The following is a 19,628-nucleotide window of genomic DNA, read 5'->3' as shown; positions in this document are numbered from 1 at the left end:
ATGGTATGTTCGTAAAGACGATGGATGAAAATATTCGGTACGTATTTTAATTTACCATTGTATTATTTTATAATGTATATAAATCAAACCCTAAAACTACAAAATATTAAACCACATATCGAGTAGAATTGGGTTGAGTTGGGTATGAGTAACTTATAGGCTCTGGTTGGTGATTTGGTCTTTGCTACAGATAACAAACTATACGTTCGCAACGATAGTAATATTTTGACAGATTAGTTTTACCCCCATGAATTAAAAGTATATATTGTTGTTTTTGTTATTATGTTTTTAGTTTTATTTATTGACCGTTTTTTATTATACCATTTTGTTTTATCAGTGTTTATAGAAAAATGGTTTTTACCGCTTCGAATTAGAAAAACATAATCTTTCGATTGCGCTGCTTAAATGAATATAACCGTTTTGTGTCATTATATTTCATAGCTATATAGCATTTTATAAAAATCTTATTCGCAGTTGAAAATGACCACATGCATCATTTTGCGTCGACATCTACATTGCATAAAGTGTCAACATCAATATTGCAAGTTGCAGATGCAATAATAAACTGAACTTTTTGAATTGTACAAGTAAGTTAAACCTCTTTTCATTGGTCCAGGCCATCAATGATTTTTGGAATTCATTTTTTTCATTTCTTTTTACCATTTCCACAAAGTTATACATCGAATATTTTGGGCGTGACTAGATAATTTTTTTGGACTTTCTAACAGGTTCCAAGCCTAGACCGTAGGTTTTGTCAATCAAGAGATCAGAACATTATATATGGTCCATTTTCAAACGACCTCTTTCAAACCATTTCTAGACTTTGCTGAAGAATCTTTACTAGATAATCTAACAGCGTTTGGTTATGACTGGATATTTAAATTTGTGCATTCAAATCATGTCAAAAGAAAAAACCAAAAAAAAAACATTTTAACTAATTTCAATGGTAAGATAGGAATAAAATAATAAATCAAAATGGTAGGAAACTTTACTCCACATTTTATAAGATGAATTTTTTGTAGTTCAAAATAAGGATATGAAAATTTTGCAGATAATAAATGTAAACAGTATATATGTTGTGAACAAGATCGTTGTCTATGTATAAATTAGATAGTGAAATAATTTTATCATACGCATATCAAACTTCAGTAAAGAGAACATCAATATTAAGGCCCTGTTCGGAGGGAGAGTTGCAGCGACAGCTGCTAGAATTTAAAATTTGCCTTTACTTTTTTCATCTCTTCTTTATTTCTCTTAAGTTTTCATTCGCTGCAACTTCAATTTACAGATTTCGGAATTGCTGAAAAAACCAGCAACACAACTTAAACTTTAATTTAAAAGCAGCGACAGTCGCTGGATTTTGAAAATCAAATTGACATGATCAAATCTGTAAACATCTTCACCGTAAAAATATAAATTATTGTTGGGTTCTTGCTAAATTTATAGTTATACCTCTTAGAATACTTAAAATTACAAAACTGACATATAAAAACAAAAAAAAAAACTCAGTCGTTGAAATGAATCGCGCGACTGTTAAAAGAAGAGGCCTAACTTATCATTAATGATGACATCTTACTACTAATATTTGTTTTTCTGTTTATATTCTATCAGCGTTGGAATTAGTTCAAAATGTACAAAAATCCACAAGTTATGTTCGGTCTAGATTTGTAAAAAGACATCTCGATCTAACAAACTCTAGTCCATAAAAGGTTACAGCGTTTCAATTTTTAACCAAAAAAAAGAAAAGAAAAAAAGAGAACATGGTAATGTGATGGTCTAAATTATACGTACGATCAGAAATCAAAGCATCTGCTTTTCTTTTCTTTTTTCTTCTTAAGTTTGATTTTTGTCTATTCTCTTCCTCGAAAGAAATCAGTAAAATTGAGTCACATGCATTTTGAATAAATTACGAATATCAATGTTCAAAAAGTGTCAATGGAAAAGGTTAGGAGAACACTTACATATGTATATTTTTCGAAAATGGAAGACAAAGATTAAACATGCGAACCAAAACATGATTATTTTAATTGTCAAAACATGCTGAACTAAACGTAAATATATTAATTAAGTGAATTAATTCTCTTTTAACGTGTTCGTGGGTGCAAATGTGCAATTATGGCTATCATGGATTAACATTTTGCGTAATTAAAATGGTCGTTGTGGTTACAAATCAATTTGATTGATGTCGTTTTGTTTTTTTTTGTCGACTTTTCCTGGATTTATCAATTGGATTTATCTTTTTTTAGACAACCTCCTGGATTTTTCTTTTTCAATACAAATATGATGTGTCAAATCAAAATTTTTAAAAATAAGTATAAAATTTATTATTAGCATTACATAGTTACGTTATGTATAATCCTGAATAAATCTTACCTCTGAGAAAACATACATATAATATAACATTTAGGAAATTTAAAATCAGGGCCGGTCCTAGGTATTTAGAAGCCTAAAACAATTTAAAACATGAGAATTTAATATTTTAAATAATTTTTAGTTGATATAATAAATTTAACTAAAATATTTCTTGTATTGTTTAGATATTTATTTAAAATACTATTCGATATACTTTTCAATTTTTTTTTACCTTTTTAGTTATTTCATAAAACAAATAACACTAAAATCATAGAATTGAGAAAAATGCTAGTTACATGCTTAAAAGAGAAGATGAAACTATAATTTATCATAAAAAATTAGCAAAAATAATTAAGTATTTAGAAAAAGAAAAAAAAACATGATAAGAAAAAAAATAAGGATTTAAGAGAAGAAAAAAAAGTTTGACAAAAACAAATACTGAGTGAAAAAAATAAAGATTTCAGAGGAGGAAAAGAAGCAAAAAAGAAAAAATAAAACTGTTTGTCCATCGCATACGTGGAGTCGGAGAGAGAAATATGTAATGAATCACATGTTATTATGTTGATTTTCTTTTTGTGGCCTAAAGCGGCTGCTTTGCTCGCTTTATGGATGGGCCGACACTGTTTAAAATCAACATAATTTTTAAAAAACAATCTATTTTCCGAAACATGGTTTTTAGTTTTGAATATTTTATTCATTTATTAAATATCTTTAAAATATGCTTAATGTACTGATATACATATTTTTAGAAAATTAAATATTGATGTTATTATTTGAATTTAGATATTGAGAGCATGTGGAGTGGAGAAAACCTCAACTAGTCTCTCAAATATATATTTTAATAAATTTTGCATAATTTTATTTTTATTTAAAAACTAAACTAAAAATAAAACATAGAACCAATAAAGTTAAAACATGTGTATAAATGAGACTCTCACACGTTTTCAAAATCTATCATTTGAGAAACTCACTTTATTCTCTCTTTCACTTTTCTATTATTATTATTATTATTTTTTACGATGAGACTCCACTGCAAATGCTCCGATAACAGTTGGGTCGGATAACTCATTTTTATCATTGCTATGAAACGTAGATACATGTTTATCCAAATATTTGGTTTTTAATTTTTTTATGTTGGATAAAAGTACTAAAAGCTTTTCTAATTCATAAATCTGGGATAACCCTAAATCCAAGAAATTTTCCCAGCTCTACACAAAATTTTGGAAGGTTTTGTCAGGTGAGCTAAACTTTTTACACAAATTCAAATTATCACATATTCACTATGTAAAAGTAAAACACAACTAATATTATCAATATATGCATATCTTCAACAAACAACAGCGAGCTCTGCTCAAAAAAAAATATCGAACCTCTTTTGTCCCTTCTCGAATTTTGTATTGTTTATTTATATATTAATTTGTGTAGATTCGAGACCAATAATAATAATAATAAAGTGTGTATAGTAGATGATTCATGATTGGGTAAGGCTCGCAGCTTAAGGCGCTTGTTAGCAAACAACTTTGAGGAAGCGGTTGTTTAGAGGATGGGTTGTGGGGACGAATGGTCCTAAGGCCGTACAATCGTCTTCCAACTTGTCTTTTAACCGGTTTAACCAGTTCGATTGGGACAACCTATGCATATGATGTTTTTGCCTTTCATCACAACGACGTTCTTTTCTTCATGTCTATCCATTTCTTTTTGAGTAATTTAGAGAACATGTTAAATAAACAATAAAATTACATTATTACTGTTTTCTAAATTTTCATCTCCAAATATGAGTCATTTATCTAATTTTTTGTTTTTCTAAATAACTAAAAGATTATGAACCAAAGTTTGTACATCCTTTCAGACCTCAGACCAAAATATGTTATATATTCTCGTTCCAAAAAAACACTCAAACCAAAGATATTTAGACTTTTTTCAAAAATCTTTAAAAGTTGAGCTATTTGTTTTTGGTCATCTATCTAATTTACTACTTTCTTACTTATTTTCCATTAACATAATTACTATTTTCTTTAACGTGTTTTAAAGAGTTTAGTGTATGAACAACACATGTATATGAATTTTTCTTTAAATGTTTTCTTGATCCTCTGGTATGCATTACATGTTCTGTTTCATCTATTTAGTTGTACGATCCGTCACTTTCGGATAATGGTAAATTTGTAAAAATGTCAATGGTAATAATACTAGAAGTACACACCAACCCATACGAACGAAAAATTCAACACCTACATAAATTATCTACCTACCGGAACTTTTTTAAATATAACCCAATAATAACAAGTCAACAATCAATTTAATGACTAAAGACTACTTTGAAACTTAAACAAATTATAAACTAATTTATAAATAATTTTGAAGACTTTAACAAAATCATGTAAAGTTAATAAACGAAAGCTTTTTAAGGATTGTTATAGAGTATTATATAATTTTGTTGATTAATTTTCTAAAATCTTGTAAAATAATCCAAATAATATTTGTATTTTTGTGATACTTTCATGACTTTATTTTATAGAAAGTGTGTAAAATCATGAACCAATAACATAATAATTGAATTCATTAACCATCCTACATTTTTTTGTTTTAATTGAATAACACAAACTTTTATCGATTTTATAAAAGTTTAAATCCAATAACCCAAATAATTCAAATTTGTTAAAATTTTAAATGATTTTTTACAAATCATAAACTAATAACATTAAATTTAACAGAGTTTAACAAAATATTATTCTACATAATATTTAAGCCTTTAAAATTCTATTAAAATCCGAAACTAATAATCGCAAAAGTATTTCAATTTTAATACATCGAGTTTTCCAATGGTAAAAAAAGTTATAAAAAAAAACAACTTTATTATATTTTAGTTTTTATATAATAAAATAATGTTTGCGAAAACAGAGTATCCTCACGTCACCCTCTATCTCTGAGTACCTTCGTTGCACTATAAGTACTACCACAACCACGAACTCCAAAAACATCATCTGATAAACCCAAAAAACACACACAATCTCAAGATTTGCTTATTACAAAAAGATTCAATCAACCTTCTCCTTCCCTTTTCACAGCCATGAGTCTTCTTGCAGATCTTGTTAACCTTGACCTCTCAGACAACACTGAGAAGATCATCGCTGAATACATATGGTTCGTCTTCTTCCCTCTGCTTTTGCCATTTGGGTTTCTTTGGATCTTTGTGTTCTTACTGATGAACAAGAGCATGAAGTCAAAGGATTAGAATCTTAAAGTCAATGTTTGTTATTCCCATTGGTCTAATTTGGTTTCTTGATGTTTTTTTTTTTTCCAAACAGGGTTGGTGGTTCTGGTATGGACATGAGAAGCAAAGCCAGGGTAATTTAATCTTTCTTTTACTTAATTTATTCGAATAATCGTAACTTTTTGGATATTTGAGCCAAAAGGATAAGACTTATGTGATGTTTTTTTTTCAGTTTGATTAGATTAGATTGAATTACTGAGTTACTGGTTTGTTTCCTGTGCAGACTCTCTCTGGACCTGTGACGGATCCATCGAAGCTTCCGAAATGGAACTATGATGGTTCAAGCACTGGTCAAGCTCCTGGTCAAGACAGTGAAGTCATCTTATAGTAAGAAGCCCTTTTCAAGATTTTCTTGAAACACCCTTTCTCCTTCTGTCTTTTCGATTTTTCTTAATTGATCGGTTTTGTTTGTGTTTCTTAGCCCTCAAGCAATTTTCAAAGATCCATTCCGTAGAGGAAACAACATTCTTGTGAGTTTAAAACTTTGGTTTTTTTTTTCTTGTATATGTTCTGTTTTTAGCAGTTAGATTAATCTTTTTTTTAAAACCGGTTTGATCAGGTTATGTGTGATGCTTACACTCCTGCGGGCGAGCCAATCCCTACTAACAAGAGACATGCTGCAGCTGAGATCTTTTCTAACCCTGATGTTGTAGCTGAAGTGCCATGGTTAGTCCAAACTCCTCTGTTTTGTTATATCTTTTTCGGTTTCTTCCGGTTTAGATTGCTGATTTTTCGAGTTAATTAGGTATGGAATCGAACAAGAATACACTTTGTTGCAGAAGGATGTGAACTGGCCTCTTGGATGGCCCATTGGTGGCTACCCTGGCCCTCAGGGACCATACTACTGCAGTATTGGAGCTGACAAGTCTTTTGGAAGAGACATTGTTGATGCTCACTACAAGGCTTGTTTGTATGCTGGAATTAACATCAGTGGGATCAATGGAGAAGTCATGCCGGGTCAGGTAATCATAACAACCAACAAAGTTTTAAAAAAATCACTTATGAACCAAAAAGTTTCAATCTTTTTGCTTAACCAAATCATTTTTTTGTTGAGACAGTGGGAGTTCCAAGTCGGCCCATCAGTTGGTATCTCAGCTGCTGATGAAGTGTGGATCGCTCGTTACATTTTGGAAGTATTATCTTTAAACCATTCACTTTCAAATTCTTGTTGATGTTTTTTAAGGAATGTAAACTTAAGACACAAGTTTTGGTGGTTTTTAAAAACAGAGGATCACTGAGATTGCTGGTGTGGTTGTATCTTTTGACCCGAAACCTATTCCTGGTGACTGGAACGGAGCTGGTGCTCACACCAATTACAGGTATAAAAGGGTCATGAATCTTTTAGCTTGTTAACCTTTACAATGTTTCTGAAGAAGTATAAAAATTGGTGAATGGTTTTTTTTTTTTCCAGTACTAAAACGATGAGGGAAGAAGGAGGATACGAGGTGATCAAGAAAGCGATTGAGAAGCTTGGACTGAGACACAAGGAGCACATTGCTGCTTACGGTGAAGGCAACGAGCGCCGTCTTACTGGACACCATGAAACTGCTGACATTAACACTTTCCTTTGGGTAAAAGATATTATAACATTGCTTGATTTGTTAAGAGTTGATGACATTATATATTTTTGTACTGATCCTTTTGTGTTTGGATATTGTGTTTAAAGGGTGTTGCGAACCGTGGAGCATCGATCCGAGTAGGACGTGATACCGAGAAGGAAGGGAAAGGATACTTTGAGGATAGAAGGCCATCTTCAAACATGGATCCTTACATTGTTACTTCCATGATTGCAGAGACCACACTCCTCTGGAACCCTTGAAGGCCAAGATCCAAAAGTCTTGAATTGGGTTTCTTGGAAGTTCCAAGTTTTTCTTTTCTACAGCTTATTTAAGCCATTGTACCGGTTGACACTGCCGGGGTTTGTGATTTGGGGCCTTTCTTTCTTTTTTTTTTTTTTCTAAAAAAACTTTTGGGTTTTGGGGTTCTGTGGTTAAGACTTATTAAGAGCAAGTCCCTTTGCTCTGTTTGTTTTGAACCTTTTAAGTATTTGTACTAATAATACGATCTGATAAGGCCTCTTCATGTTCCAATGCTAGAGACTAAAGATCTCAGTTAACAGTCCAATATATATAAGATACAATTTTCGTAAGGTTCCTATAAGCTAAATTAGCCTGGCTTTGGCTGGTCGATTGGCTAATGATATTTTATTTTTCATGTTACAATACCAATGCTGGTCCAGCCTGGTCCGTTTTGGTCTATGGCCCGCAAGATTGTTGCTAATCAAACCACAATGTTGTTGGATATCACTAGACCGAACAAAAAGCTACGACTATCTCCGCAATTTTATTTATTTTCCACCTTGATGATAAAGTGGATTTCAATGGGGGGGCAGGGCACTAATGAGACGAATACGATCAAGGGAATGAATAATGGGCTCAAGTGGACTATATATTAAGTTAAAGTCAAGCCTTTTTAGATCGAGTTGGTGTTATGTATAAACTGGCATGTAAGTCTGATCACATATTGTTCTTTCCATTTGAGTATTTCCCAAGAACACACTCTTAAAGTCTTTAAGTCATTGGCAGTAAATCCCTTTTGTCTCTTTTTTCTATAACAACGTACAACTGAATAAGCTTGGGTTCATAGCTCAGTGGTAGAGCAATTTACTGCAGATCAATAGGTCACCGGTTGGGCCCTATTTTTTTTCCTTTAGCAAAAAAAAAAAAAAAAACTCTCCAACTTTTTTGTTCACGTGGTTTCAAGTGATTATGATCCATCATGGGACGTAATTAATCTGTCTAAGGCCTCTGTTATCCTCAATGAGAAATTTCAACTTCTCGTCACATAGATCAGCTTTTTGTTACCCAAATCATTTTGTATCCCAAAATTAAACAACGCAGAGATGGACTAGAAAATTAAAGGCATCACCACCACTGCAGTGTGGGTATTATAGAAAGCGCATTTACTTTCCTCACCAACTTAGGGATGTGAATGTTGATGAATGAACAAACATCTTCATCCGCAGTAAACAAAACCTTTATCAAATATATTCATTTACCGAACATTCATTTTAGTAATCATTATGCACGTCAATTAACTTTCCTAAAATAAAATTCCATACTCAGTTTATCATTGGAGAATTTTCGGGCCACAACTTTCCTCTAACATAACGAGTTTCCTAAATTTAACGAGTTTTCCGAGCTTAAGCCTATTTGGCATTCAAACCCGTTTTAGCAAACTAGCAGTCACTCAATCTAATATAATTTTAACTGATGTTTAAGGTTTCCACACATAAATTATATACATGACTTTAACTTTGTGATTTAGGGTCTAAAATTCAACCAATTAGAAAACATGTTCTAAAATTTAGTTGGCCAAAAAAACCTACACTTAATTTTTGCATAAAAATTTGAAAATATATACCACTTAAAATGAAACAAAATTTTCCAACTTAAATATCACTTAAAATTGATACTGAGGGAGTAGTAAACATCAGACTTCATTAACAATAACTAAACGATATTTTCGAAACCTATTAGTTCCACAAACTAACAAAACCTATTCCGGTACGGGACCATCATGTATACATATGTTATTGAAATTTTATTTGCTTTAAAAAACTGTTGGACAGAAAGAATTCACACAATAACATTCAAATCATCCCCACAATAAAGCCAAGTTGACTTAAAAGGAAATAATCGAATCATTGCCTGAGGCCAAAAGCTTTATTTCTTCCACATCCCCTATATCTTAAAGCAGAAACATTCTCAAAGAAAAAGCTGATGTATGGCTAAGTTCATAAAATTTTGATAACTAAATTCAAGTTCAAAATTTCGCCTGATAATTGTATATTTTTACTGATGAACTTTCTGCGGACTTCTGAATTTTTTTTATCAAAATCATAAAATTTAATTGATAGTATTAAAATCATAAAATAATTTGCAATATTTACATAATTATCAAAAAAATATGCAATATGTATATATATATATATATATAGAACATAATTATCAAAATTTAATTTTTCTTAGAAAGATATTTTTATTCACGTTTTAAATAACTTTATTAATATTAATTATGTTTAAGTTTTAAATATAATTTCTGTCAACATTTGGGCTTTAAATATATCTTTTCATTGTTGTCCAAAAAAAAAAACTGAATCTTCTCTTTGCATTGTACTGTAATAGTAATTTTTTTTTTCATCTGTCACAACCAAACTTCTGATTTTTAATTCATTTGAAAAAAAAAACTATATAATTTCGTAGTCTATATAACAACGACTTGTATAGTCCCATATTTATTGAGATATTAATGCACGAAATAAGTATAACGTATAAGGGACCGCTGGCGATACATATGATATGCACTATCCAATTACAAATCCAACTAACACACAAATAAAAATAACATTTTCTCCATGGAATTATTTAGATTGCCGTATCAATTGGTGGACCATAAAAGCAAAGACCAACGCACCTACATTTTTCCATTTGTATCTACTAATTTCCTTTACACAAAATTTAATAGATTCATCATTTATGTCCTTAGCCTTTCCTCGCCACTATTAACGTCTATCCCACAAATTTCATTTATTCTATCTCCACTATGCTACCATTTAGCAACTACTACATTTCTTCACCATCTATGTCCGAGAGGAACATTAGCAACAACAATGGAAACAAGAGGAGGAAGAAGAAACGGCCGACATTGACGGTTTATGATGGAAGAGGAGGAGGAGAAGGAGATGATGATTTGGCGGTGGTGAAGGCGGCGGCGTGGGCTTGGTACTTACGGAAAGAAGGCAAACCGATCATGAGAGAGTTTGATCTAACTAGAGCAACAAGAACACCGCGACCTTCACGGTACAAGATCGAAGCCACGAAGAACATGATCCTCTCGGAGAATAAGGTTTTGGCTGAGAATAGGTTTTCTACTAAGTCTCCGCTTTGGTATACTAATTACTCATTCCGTGGGGATCAAGAAACGCAATACTCTCGTCTTCTTGACACTTACGAGATCAAGAACAAGTCCAAGAGGCTTAACATTGATGATTCTAGTTTCTCCGTGAGTTCAAGCAATGATTTGTGGCACAACGGCAATGATCATCATCACAATCATAATCGTAATGATGAATATGGTTGTGATGATCATGGTTTGTTGCAGAAGAGAAATGGTTATGATAATAACACTGCTACTAGAACAAAAAATGACAAGAGCTATAATGGTGGCTTCATGAGAAAAGTGGGCAAAAGAAGTTTGTGGAAGGGAATGATTGTGATGGGTCCAGGGTCGACGGTTTGTGGGAGAAGTGATGACGTGGCTTCGCAGGCCGGCAGGAGAACGGTTAAGGTTGCAGCGGCGGCGGAGGCTCTGGTCAGGTCGGCGGCAAATGGCAAGACTCAAAGTGGTCGTCGCTAACTTTAGTGGTTCTTGGGTTGTTGAACTTTAAAGACTTTTTCGAGGCTGGAAGGGACTTTTTCTTTTAAACATATATATATATTTTTTTTTGATTAATTGTACATTTTTAATTCCACTTTGTGATTTTCACGAGCTGTGTAATTTCGACCAGTTTTGAGTACATATGAAAAAAAATGGTAGAAATAAAAGATCGTTCTATATCAGTTGTGATTTGAACTTAAATTTTTTTCCTTTACATTATAAGAACAACTTCTAGATTTTAACTTTCTTAACAAAATATTATATATCCAGTCTCAGTACAATATATTAAAACTTGTTACTGAAGTCTAATATATAAAACATAATACATATATACTTAAGTTTTTTTTTTTGGTACACGAAAAAGGTGCATGAGAATGAAAAAAAATAAAAGGGTTTGTAACCCATTTAAGTTTTGGCTTTACAACTAGTAAAAATAAAGAGCCCAACACATTACTAAAGGTCAAGTTGAATCAACCAATTGCAGGCATATAGAGATCCAGCCCGATAGAATAGAAGGACTCTCTTCGTGTTGTGTAAAGCTTTGGTCTTCACTTTTGTTCCATATATGGTTAATTGATGAATACACTCTAAAATAAACAATTCTGATATTAGTATAGAGACAACAATGAATAAGCTATGAAACATGGTTGTGACTAGGACTCATCGCTCAAGTTGGATCAGAAAAATCTAGTTAAGAAACAATGATGAAATTGAAAAAGGAAGACTTCGGAGATCGATCAGCCTTATTATATATAAAAAAAAAACAAGTTAGATATATGATAACTAAAGAATGGTCATGAACTGAAACATAGTAGTTCTACTTCTAGGTTTCTCTTATTACTTGTTTTCCAAGATAAAACGAAAGCTGTGCTGTTTTATACAAAAAAAAAAAAAAAAAAAAAAAAATCAAACATAAAAACCACTCTTTTGCAAATTTTAACTCTAAAAATGCTACTAAAACGAAACCAAAAGAAATACAAAAAAATCAAAAGAAAAATGAATATATTCTGTGATAAATTTTATAAGGGCTTAATCCGCAGCAAAATAGTTAAGAAAAACTATCCTGATATATTTTCAGGTTGTATACGAAAATCTCTCTCTTGTGATGATGCTTTTGACGCTAAAGGGGGTCATGTTTGAAGATGCACTCGTTAGAACAGATCGCTGTGTGGAACAGAGAGCTGTGATGGAATGCATCAGACAACAGACTTATGAGTTTAGACAAAGAAACAGAGCTGACGTGTCAAAGCAAGATTGGACAAGGTGATGCATTATAGGAGTATGATGATCCGGTCTTGAGGATAGAGCCGAACTAAGCCAGAAAGATATGGAGAATATTCGTCTTGATGTTTAATGAATGAAGGGCCTTAGGGAGCAAGCTATTGCCTAAAGAAGAATACTCGAAGATATTCTTGTTAGGATCTTGAGAGGGTTAATATAAATAGTCTAGGGTTAGCCGCAGAAAATTTTTGAGCACTTTAGAATTATTATGGTGAGATTGTAAAACTTCAAGACTAATTAAGAAGCTACGAATGTGAGTGTTGGGTAATTCTCTTATATCTACACAAGGGTGTGTTTAGATTCGATCTTGTATTCAATAACATTTGATTAATAAGATTGAGTAGAAAACCGTTTGCTTGGCGCCTTTCCAAGCATATAATCCTGCTAGTTTCTATACCTTATCAATGTTGTTAGCATAGGTGATAGGTTTCCCATTTTCGAATTGAGAGAATGAAAGAGAGGCCATTGTAAGAACATGTGGAGGGACTGATCTGACTTGATTCGGCCGAGGCATCAAACGCTTGGAATGGTAGTAAACACTGTTTTTATTGGTTAAATAAATTTTACACATTTACAAAAAGTACTTCTTTGATTGGGATGAAACTTTGCAGAGAGCTTAGATATTTAAAGATTTTGAATATTGTCAGTGAGAATCTTCGTTATATATATTCAAACGAAGCGGAAAAAATGCCAATTTTTGAAAGAGTTCTAGGTTTGTTGTGACCTCAATTGTTGAAAAATGCCACTAGTCACTAACGTCTGTACTATTTATTTTTCGAGCCTTTTTCTATATTTTGACGACTACCAACTACACTTTTTGTCTACCACATGATTCTTAATGTTGGTAAGAGCATGTCCATTCTCATCTTAGTGTCTTAAACTTTTAATAAAATAAAAAATAATATTAATCTAAGTTTTGATCCTCAATCTATTTTTTTTTATTTTTTCTCCTCCCATTAGTCATCGTTAAACATGAGTGTTTTGTATAAACTTTATTAAAATTGTGTTTTAAATGTTGATATAATGTTATAAGGATAATATTAGTAGATAGCATAAATATCGAGTAAAATAAAGAAAATACCACAACAACATTTTTTTATAGAAAAATACCATAGGGCCCACATTTTTATAGTAAAAAGACACAATCACTCTTTTTTGTTTTAGTGTTAGATAGAAAGAGTGAAAGATTTGGTGTGACTTTTTAAAATAGCATGTAATATTTATATTTCACATGTTATATTGAACTAAATAGCATTTAATTGTACACCCAAACAGACAAATAATCTCGTTTTAATTGTAAAATCTAAACCCTAACCATCTCATATGTGAACCCAAACCGACATATAATATGTGAACCCAAACCGACATATAATTTCGTTTTAATTGTAAAATCTAAATCCTAACCATCTCATTTGTGAACCCAAACCAACATATAAATTCGTTCTAATTGTAAAATCTAAACCCTAACCATCTCATTGTGAACCCAAACCGACATAGAAATTCGTTCTAATTGTAAAATCTAAACCCTAACCATCTTATTTGTGAACCCAAACCGACATATAATTTCGTTCTAATTGTAAAATCTAAACCCTAAACATTTCATTTGTGAACCCAAACCGACATATAATTTCGTTCTAAAAAAATGACATGATATTTAAACAAATAACATGTAATATATGTAATGGGTATAAGAGTAATTGTATATGAAGAGAAAGAACACACTGTCACATCAATGGTAGTTACTTAATTCTTTTTGATTTTTGTGGTATCTAGTGCATATTCCGATGTTATAAATGTTGGTATATAATATATACAATATTAGGAAAATAAAACTAGAAATTGTAGTTATAGTATAATACATTTTATTAAAAAACAAATATACTACATTATGAAAACTTTAAAACATATATTACAATTATATTAAAAAAAAACTACAAACTGGATACAATAAAAAAAAAAAAAAAAAAAAAAAAAAAAAAAAACATAGAATGATAGAAACATATAAAAACATTATCTAAGAAGGCTAGATGAACTGGTAGCAATAGTCCTCCAAATGTTGCAGCAAGGACTCCAAGTACTAATACAGCTTTTGCATCCCATCTGTATTCTTTCAGATGATCAAACCAAAGCCATTGTTTTGAGAAGAAAGGATGATCTTTTTACCTGAACAGAGATTCTGGAGATAGCATATGGTAGTGTTTCCTTTGAGTCAAAAACTTGAACGTTGGTGATACAATTCTCTGTCATAAGCGGTCTAGGAACCTGAAAGTTTAGCGGCACTATTATTGGCAAGAATCAAGACAAGTCTTTAAAAACGTTAATAATGGCAAGTAGTAGGGTCCCTGAAACTGCAGATTGTTGAGCAATCTGAGAGGAATCTTATTCAAAGATGTTAATCATGGCTTTATCTTTTACAGATTTTGAATATCTTCATGTTTTAACTGTAGTAACACTTTTTCGTGATGAATGAATGAATGGAGAGGATAACGAGACCGCTTAACCTAACCATAATTGTAAACCTGAAAAAGAAGAGTAAGAATAACAAAACCCATAACTCATCAAGAGATATCAATTTCATTGAATGAAACAGAGATATAAAGAGACAGATAGCAATAAGAACAGAGACAATAAGAGAAGAGATAGCACATCCCTCACCTGAAATAATAAGGAACAGATAACAATAAGACATAGACAAAATAGAACCCAAGAGAAGAGATATCACAAAATCAAAGAGCAAATATAACAGAAATTCGTTATAAAAAATGGCACAACCTATTAAACACTACGTGTTTCTTGTATTTGACTAAATATGCAAGGATCGAGTTCACCAAAGTGTTTCTATCACAGACAAAGTAGCCAACATTACTAAATAATTGGAAGCAAACTAGCCATTTCATATACTACTGTTAGAGACAAGAACTTCATATATTCTGATCAATGGTCAATGACAGTCATGGAGCAATGTTAATACCTTTCTACGGCCTTAACAAGCACAAGCAGAAAGGGAAATCAAACACAATGTAGAAAGGAAAAAAGTCACTAACCTTGCCCGCTTTGGAGAAGAACTCATAAACATACGAGCCATCTAGCAGTGTCCATAATTTCCCACTTCCCTCATATAAAACCCAATGCTCAAGAACATACCTGGAAAAAAAATATGGTTCATTGATCTCTCTCACGATCTGCTTCAGGCTCATCTTTGTTTTCCTTGTGTCTCCTGCAATCGTGAAATCAAACTTAAACCGTTCGTAATCGACTAAAGCCCATCAGAAGAGAGAGCTTCTCAACAGTTCCTACACACAATCAAACAAACAAACCTGCTTCCTCTTTCCACTACTGCTCCTTCTCTCCGAGATGTGCTACCGAAATCAATCGAATGTTGCCCAGAATCGAAGAGATCATTTTTAACTGGAAATCGATGGGTTGTGAATCAACTGATGAAAAATCGATTCTTCTCCCTATCTCTTCTCTCGTTTGTTTCGAAACAGATAGAGAAAGAAATGCAAAAAAAAAACAAAAAAAAAACAAACACCAGCAATAGAATCATGACACGTAGCGGGTCTCTCAGTGTCTTATTTTTAGTTCGCAGAGACACAGTTCTCTGCAATTAAACGATTTAAACTTTATTTTTGTTACTTTTTATTATTAAAGAAATGAAACAGATCTCATCGGTATAGCCAATGGGAATGCTCTAAGCACATTAAAATGAAAATAGAACCCACCCTGGTCGGTTCAAAGTTTTAGCGTTATACATTTTCCACTTCAATTTACAGTGAAGCAATCAGTATGGTGTTTTATTTACGTTTTAATCAGTATGATGGTTCATTGCATCAATGAGTCAAACCAGATTATTTGCTTTTATTACAATCTTCATATTAAACTATTATTCAATCATGCTTTTAATACTATTATGGACACCACATAACACCAAAAAAAAATCTGTAATTTTTGTTTTTTTGTATATCTGCCGCAAATTTCGTACTGCTCTCTCGTGCTATCAAAATGTTACCGTTAATTTAATTTTTGGTAATCCATTAGAAGGACTAGTAAATGCCAATTAAACAATAAGAACAATTAGGAGAACGAGTAAATGCTAATTAAACAATAAGAACCATTTCAATGAGCTATAGACCACATGACGGCGCTCCCTCAAAACGATTTTAGGGTTTCGAAGGCGACTGAACAAGATGCGACCATGTTTGAGGCTGGAGAGCGAGATCGACCACCGGGGGACCCTCCGGATGGGTCGAGGTCATGGGTGGACAAAGTGAAAGGTGGTTGCGGAGATGGGATTCCATCCCCGGAGGACTTGCTGGATGATGAGTTTGTTATGGAGAGAGTTTCACTGGTGTTTCCGCAAGCTGAAGATGGGGAACCAGTCATAACCATTGATGATGAGGTTTTGAAGGCCATGAATGTTTTGTGGAAAAAGGTGTATTATTGTGAGGGCGTTGGGGCGTAACGTGTCTGTCGCAGTTCTAAACAGAAAACTGCGAGAGTTGTGGAAGCCGGTGGGTGCGATGACGGTCATGGATCTGCCTCAACAGTTCTTCATGATTCATTTTGCTATGGAGGATAAGTATATGGCGGCGCTCACCGGAGGACCATGGAAGGCTTTCGGCAGTTGCCTTCTTGTGCAAGATTGGTCCCCTGCTTTTGATCCCTTACGTGACGAGATTGTGACAACACCAGTTTGGGTACGTCTCGCACATTTACCGGTGATCTTTTATCATAGGAGAATCTTGTGGGCAATTGCTGAGGGTGTGGGTAAACCGCTTAAGATGGATTTAACAACCCTGAGTTTTGAGAGAACTCGTTTTGCTAGGGTTTGTGTGGAGGTTAATCTGAAGAAACCGCTTAAAGGTACAGTGGTGGTGAATGGGGAACGATATTTTGTATCCTATGAGGGACTTACGAATATCTGTTCTGGCTGTGGAATTATGGACATTTGGTGCATGGGTGTCCGAAGTTAGCTCAGGAGAGCAGTATGGTAGTTAATAACTCGAGTATAGACCTAGTCTTGAGTTCACGAAACTCATCATATGGAGGTGTCGTCAGTGGATGGTTTCACGTTGATAAAATCAGGAGGGAGAAAACCGCATGCTCCAGCGAATAGGGTGGTGTTTGCGGCAGGGGGTTCTGGAGAAGGTTCGAGATCGGGAATGAGACATCGTGAACCTATTCGGGGAACACAATCCGGGAATATTCCCCTAGCTAACAGTTTTGGAAGGTTAGAAGAAAATTTGGCATCTCATGATTTAAGGAAAGAAGGAGTTAATAGTGAAGAGAATAAAGAAAATGAGTATACCTTGAATCAATTAGGGCAGAGAGGCGTAATGGGCAAGGTAAAGGAGTGATGCTTGCTAAAAAAGTGAGAAGAATAGAGGGTTTTTTCGGGAGGGCTCACGGGATAAGAATGGTGGGCCTTCGAAAGCCCAGGAGTTGAATGGACAAAGGCCCAAGCCCATTAGAGGGAATCAGCCTGCAAGGGGATTAATTTTTGGTCCAGGTAAGGCAGATTTGGGTTTGTCCACGAATGGGAAGAGGCTTAGAGTGGAAGCTGAGAACCTTGGTCGATCAGGAGGTTTCTTTGTTGCCGGAGGTGAGAAAGTCGGCGGGGGACCCTTTGTGTTGGAGGAAGGGCTTGATGGCGACGGAGGAAAATTGGGAGCCGCTAGGACTGTTGAAGTTGATGCTCTGGTGGAGGTTCCAGAGGGACGTGTGGAACCGGTTGCTTCGGAGACGGGGTGTCAGTAATATTTCTCCCTGGTTGTTCCTTTTGTTTGGAGATTTACGATGATGAATTTTATTTTATGGAATTTCCGGGGGCGAATAAACCCAGTTTTTGGAGATCGATCCGATATATTTTGAAGAAGTGGAATACATATATTTTAGCAATTTTCGATACTCACGCGGGGGAGGATCGAGCAGCTCAGATCTGTAGAGGTTTGGGGTTCGAGAACTCCTTTAGGGTGGATGCGACTAACCAGAGTGGTGGGTTATGGTTGCTCTGGCGGTCAGGTATTGGCGAAGTGGAGGTAGTGCAATCCTCGAATCAATTTATTTTTGCAAAAATTGTAAATGGAGAGGAGGTGTTGAATTTGATCGTCGTGTATGCAGCACCAACGGTTAGTCGCAGAAGTGGGCTGTGGGGTGTATTGCGGGAGTTGATAAGTGGTGTAGTGGGACCTCTTGTCGTTGGTGGGGATGTTAACACAATTGTGAGGCTAGATGAGAGGTCTGGTGGCAATGGTCGTTTATCTCCGGATTCTTTAGCATTTGGGAATTGGATTAATGAGTCCTCCTTGATAGATATGGGGTTTAAGGGTAATGCTTTCACTTGGCGACGAGGGAGAGACAAGAGAAATTTAGTGGCAAAAAGACTGGACAGAGTTTTGTGTTATGCGCAAGCACGGCTGCGATGACAGGATGCTATTGTTACACATCTCCCTCTACTCTCGTCTGATCATGCCCCGGTTTATGTCCAGCTCTCTCCTGAGATGAATCGGGATCTGATTCAACGCCCATTCCGGTTTGAAGCTGCTTGGATGAAGCATGAAGGCTTTAAAGAGTTGTTGAGTGTGTCATGGAGGAGGGATTTAAGCACTCCGGAGGCACTTCAACAATTGCAAATAATATTGCGTAGATGGAATAAGGAAGTGTTTGGGGAAGTAATGCAGCGTAAAGAGAGACTTTCGAAGGAGATAGAGGTTGTTCAGAGTCTTTTGGACTCAGCTTCGTCTGATGCGTTGCTGGGGAGGGAAGAAGCTCTGATCAAAGAACTGGACTTGCTTTTGTAACAGGAAGAAATGATCTGGTTCCAAAAATCACGAGAGAAGTGGTTCACTTGTGGTGACAGGAATACAAAGTTTTTCCATGCTTCAACAATTATCCGGCGAAGAAGAAATCGTATTGAGTTGCTACAAGATGATGAGGGTAGATGGGTGGCGGATGTTCAGGAGTTGGAGACTCTGGCTCTGTCATACTACAAACGGTTATATTCCTTACAGGATGTGGATGCGGTTGTTGATCATGAAGGTTTTGTATCACTATCCGTTGCTGATCATGAAGGTTTGAATAAGCCCTTTTCAGCAATGGAGATTGAGAAAGCTGTTCGTGGGATGGGGAGATTTAAGGCGCCTGGTCCGGATGGTTACCAACCGGTTTTTTATCAGCAAGGTTGGGATATTGTTGGAGAGTCGGTGGTCAGTTTTGTTTTGGACTTCTTCCGAACAGGTGATTTTCCTCAGGATACAAACGATGCTTTGGTGGTTCTAATACCTAA

The 19,628-nt window shown here is 34.2% G+C and overlaps 3 protein-coding genes and 1 long non-coding RNA gene across 6 annotated transcripts; 3 read left to right on the top strand and 1 right to left on the bottom strand.

Annotated features, from left to right (window-relative positions):
• Positions 1-5,214: 5,214 nt before the first annotated feature.
• Positions 5,215-7,772, top strand: LOC104750402 (glutamine synthetase cytosolic isozyme 1-2). Of its 2 annotated transcripts, XM_010472191.3 has the most exons (10): positions 5,215-5,493; positions 5,658-5,697; positions 5,847-5,950; positions 6,045-6,093; positions 6,183-6,289; positions 6,369-6,585; positions 6,682-6,756; positions 6,851-6,942; positions 7,035-7,194; positions 7,290-7,772. In XM_010472191.3, exons 1-10 carry the CDS (start codon positions 5,420-5,422, stop codon positions 7,440-7,442), a joined length of 1,071 nt encoding a protein of 356 aa, XP_010470493.2. In that variant the 5' UTR covers positions 5,215-5,419; the 3' UTR covers positions 7,443-7,772. The 2 variants fall into 2 exon arrangements, with proteins under 2 accessions (XP_010470493.2, XP_010470494.1); XM_010472192.3 differs by lacking the exon at positions 7,035-7,194 and having other exon boundaries at positions 5,237-5,493; positions 7,341-7,772.
• Positions 7,773-10,027: 2,255 nt separating this feature from the next.
• On the top strand, positions 10,028-11,244 carry LOC104750401 (uncharacterized). Its single transcript, XM_010472190.3, has one exon. It carries the CDS (start codon positions 10,229-10,231, stop codon positions 11,039-11,041), a length of 813 nt encoding a protein of 270 aa, XP_010470492.2. The 5' UTR covers positions 10,028-10,228; the 3' UTR covers positions 11,042-11,244.
• Positions 11,245-14,188: 2,944 nt separating this feature from the next.
• On the bottom strand, positions 14,189-15,907 carry LOC104750400 (uncharacterized). 2 transcript variants are annotated; one of them, XR_015583722.1, is made up of 4 exons: positions 15,661-15,907; positions 15,388-15,560; positions 14,507-14,862; positions 14,189-14,443 (listed from the first exon to the last, which is right to left on the bottom strand). It is a non-coding gene; the product is annotated as an uncharacterized LOC104750400 (long non-coding RNA). The 2 variants fall into 2 exon arrangements; XR_015583723.1 differs by having other exon boundaries at positions 15,488-15,560.
• A 956-nt stretch (positions 15,908-16,863) lies between these two features.
• On the top strand, positions 16,864-19,143 carry LOC147925542 (uncharacterized). Its single transcript, XM_087492665.1, has 5 exons — positions 16,864-17,311; positions 17,402-17,688; positions 17,783-18,092; positions 18,239-18,735; positions 18,832-19,143. The coding sequence occupies exons 1-5, from the start codon at positions 16,864-16,866 to the stop codon at positions 19,141-19,143; spliced, it is 1,854 nt and encodes a 617-aa protein (XP_087348791.1).
• The last annotated feature ends 485 nt before the right edge of the window (positions 19,144-19,628 follow it).

Source organism: Camelina sativa, chromosome 16 (assembly GCF_030686135.1).
Source record: "Camelina sativa cultivar CO46 ecotype springtype chromosome 16, ASM3068613v1".
NCBI lineage: Eukaryota > Viridiplantae > Streptophyta > Magnoliopsida > Brassicales > Brassicaceae > Camelina > Camelina sativa.
Note: the sequence above shows the minus strand (reverse complement) of the source record. Positions and strands in the feature narration are given on the sequence as shown.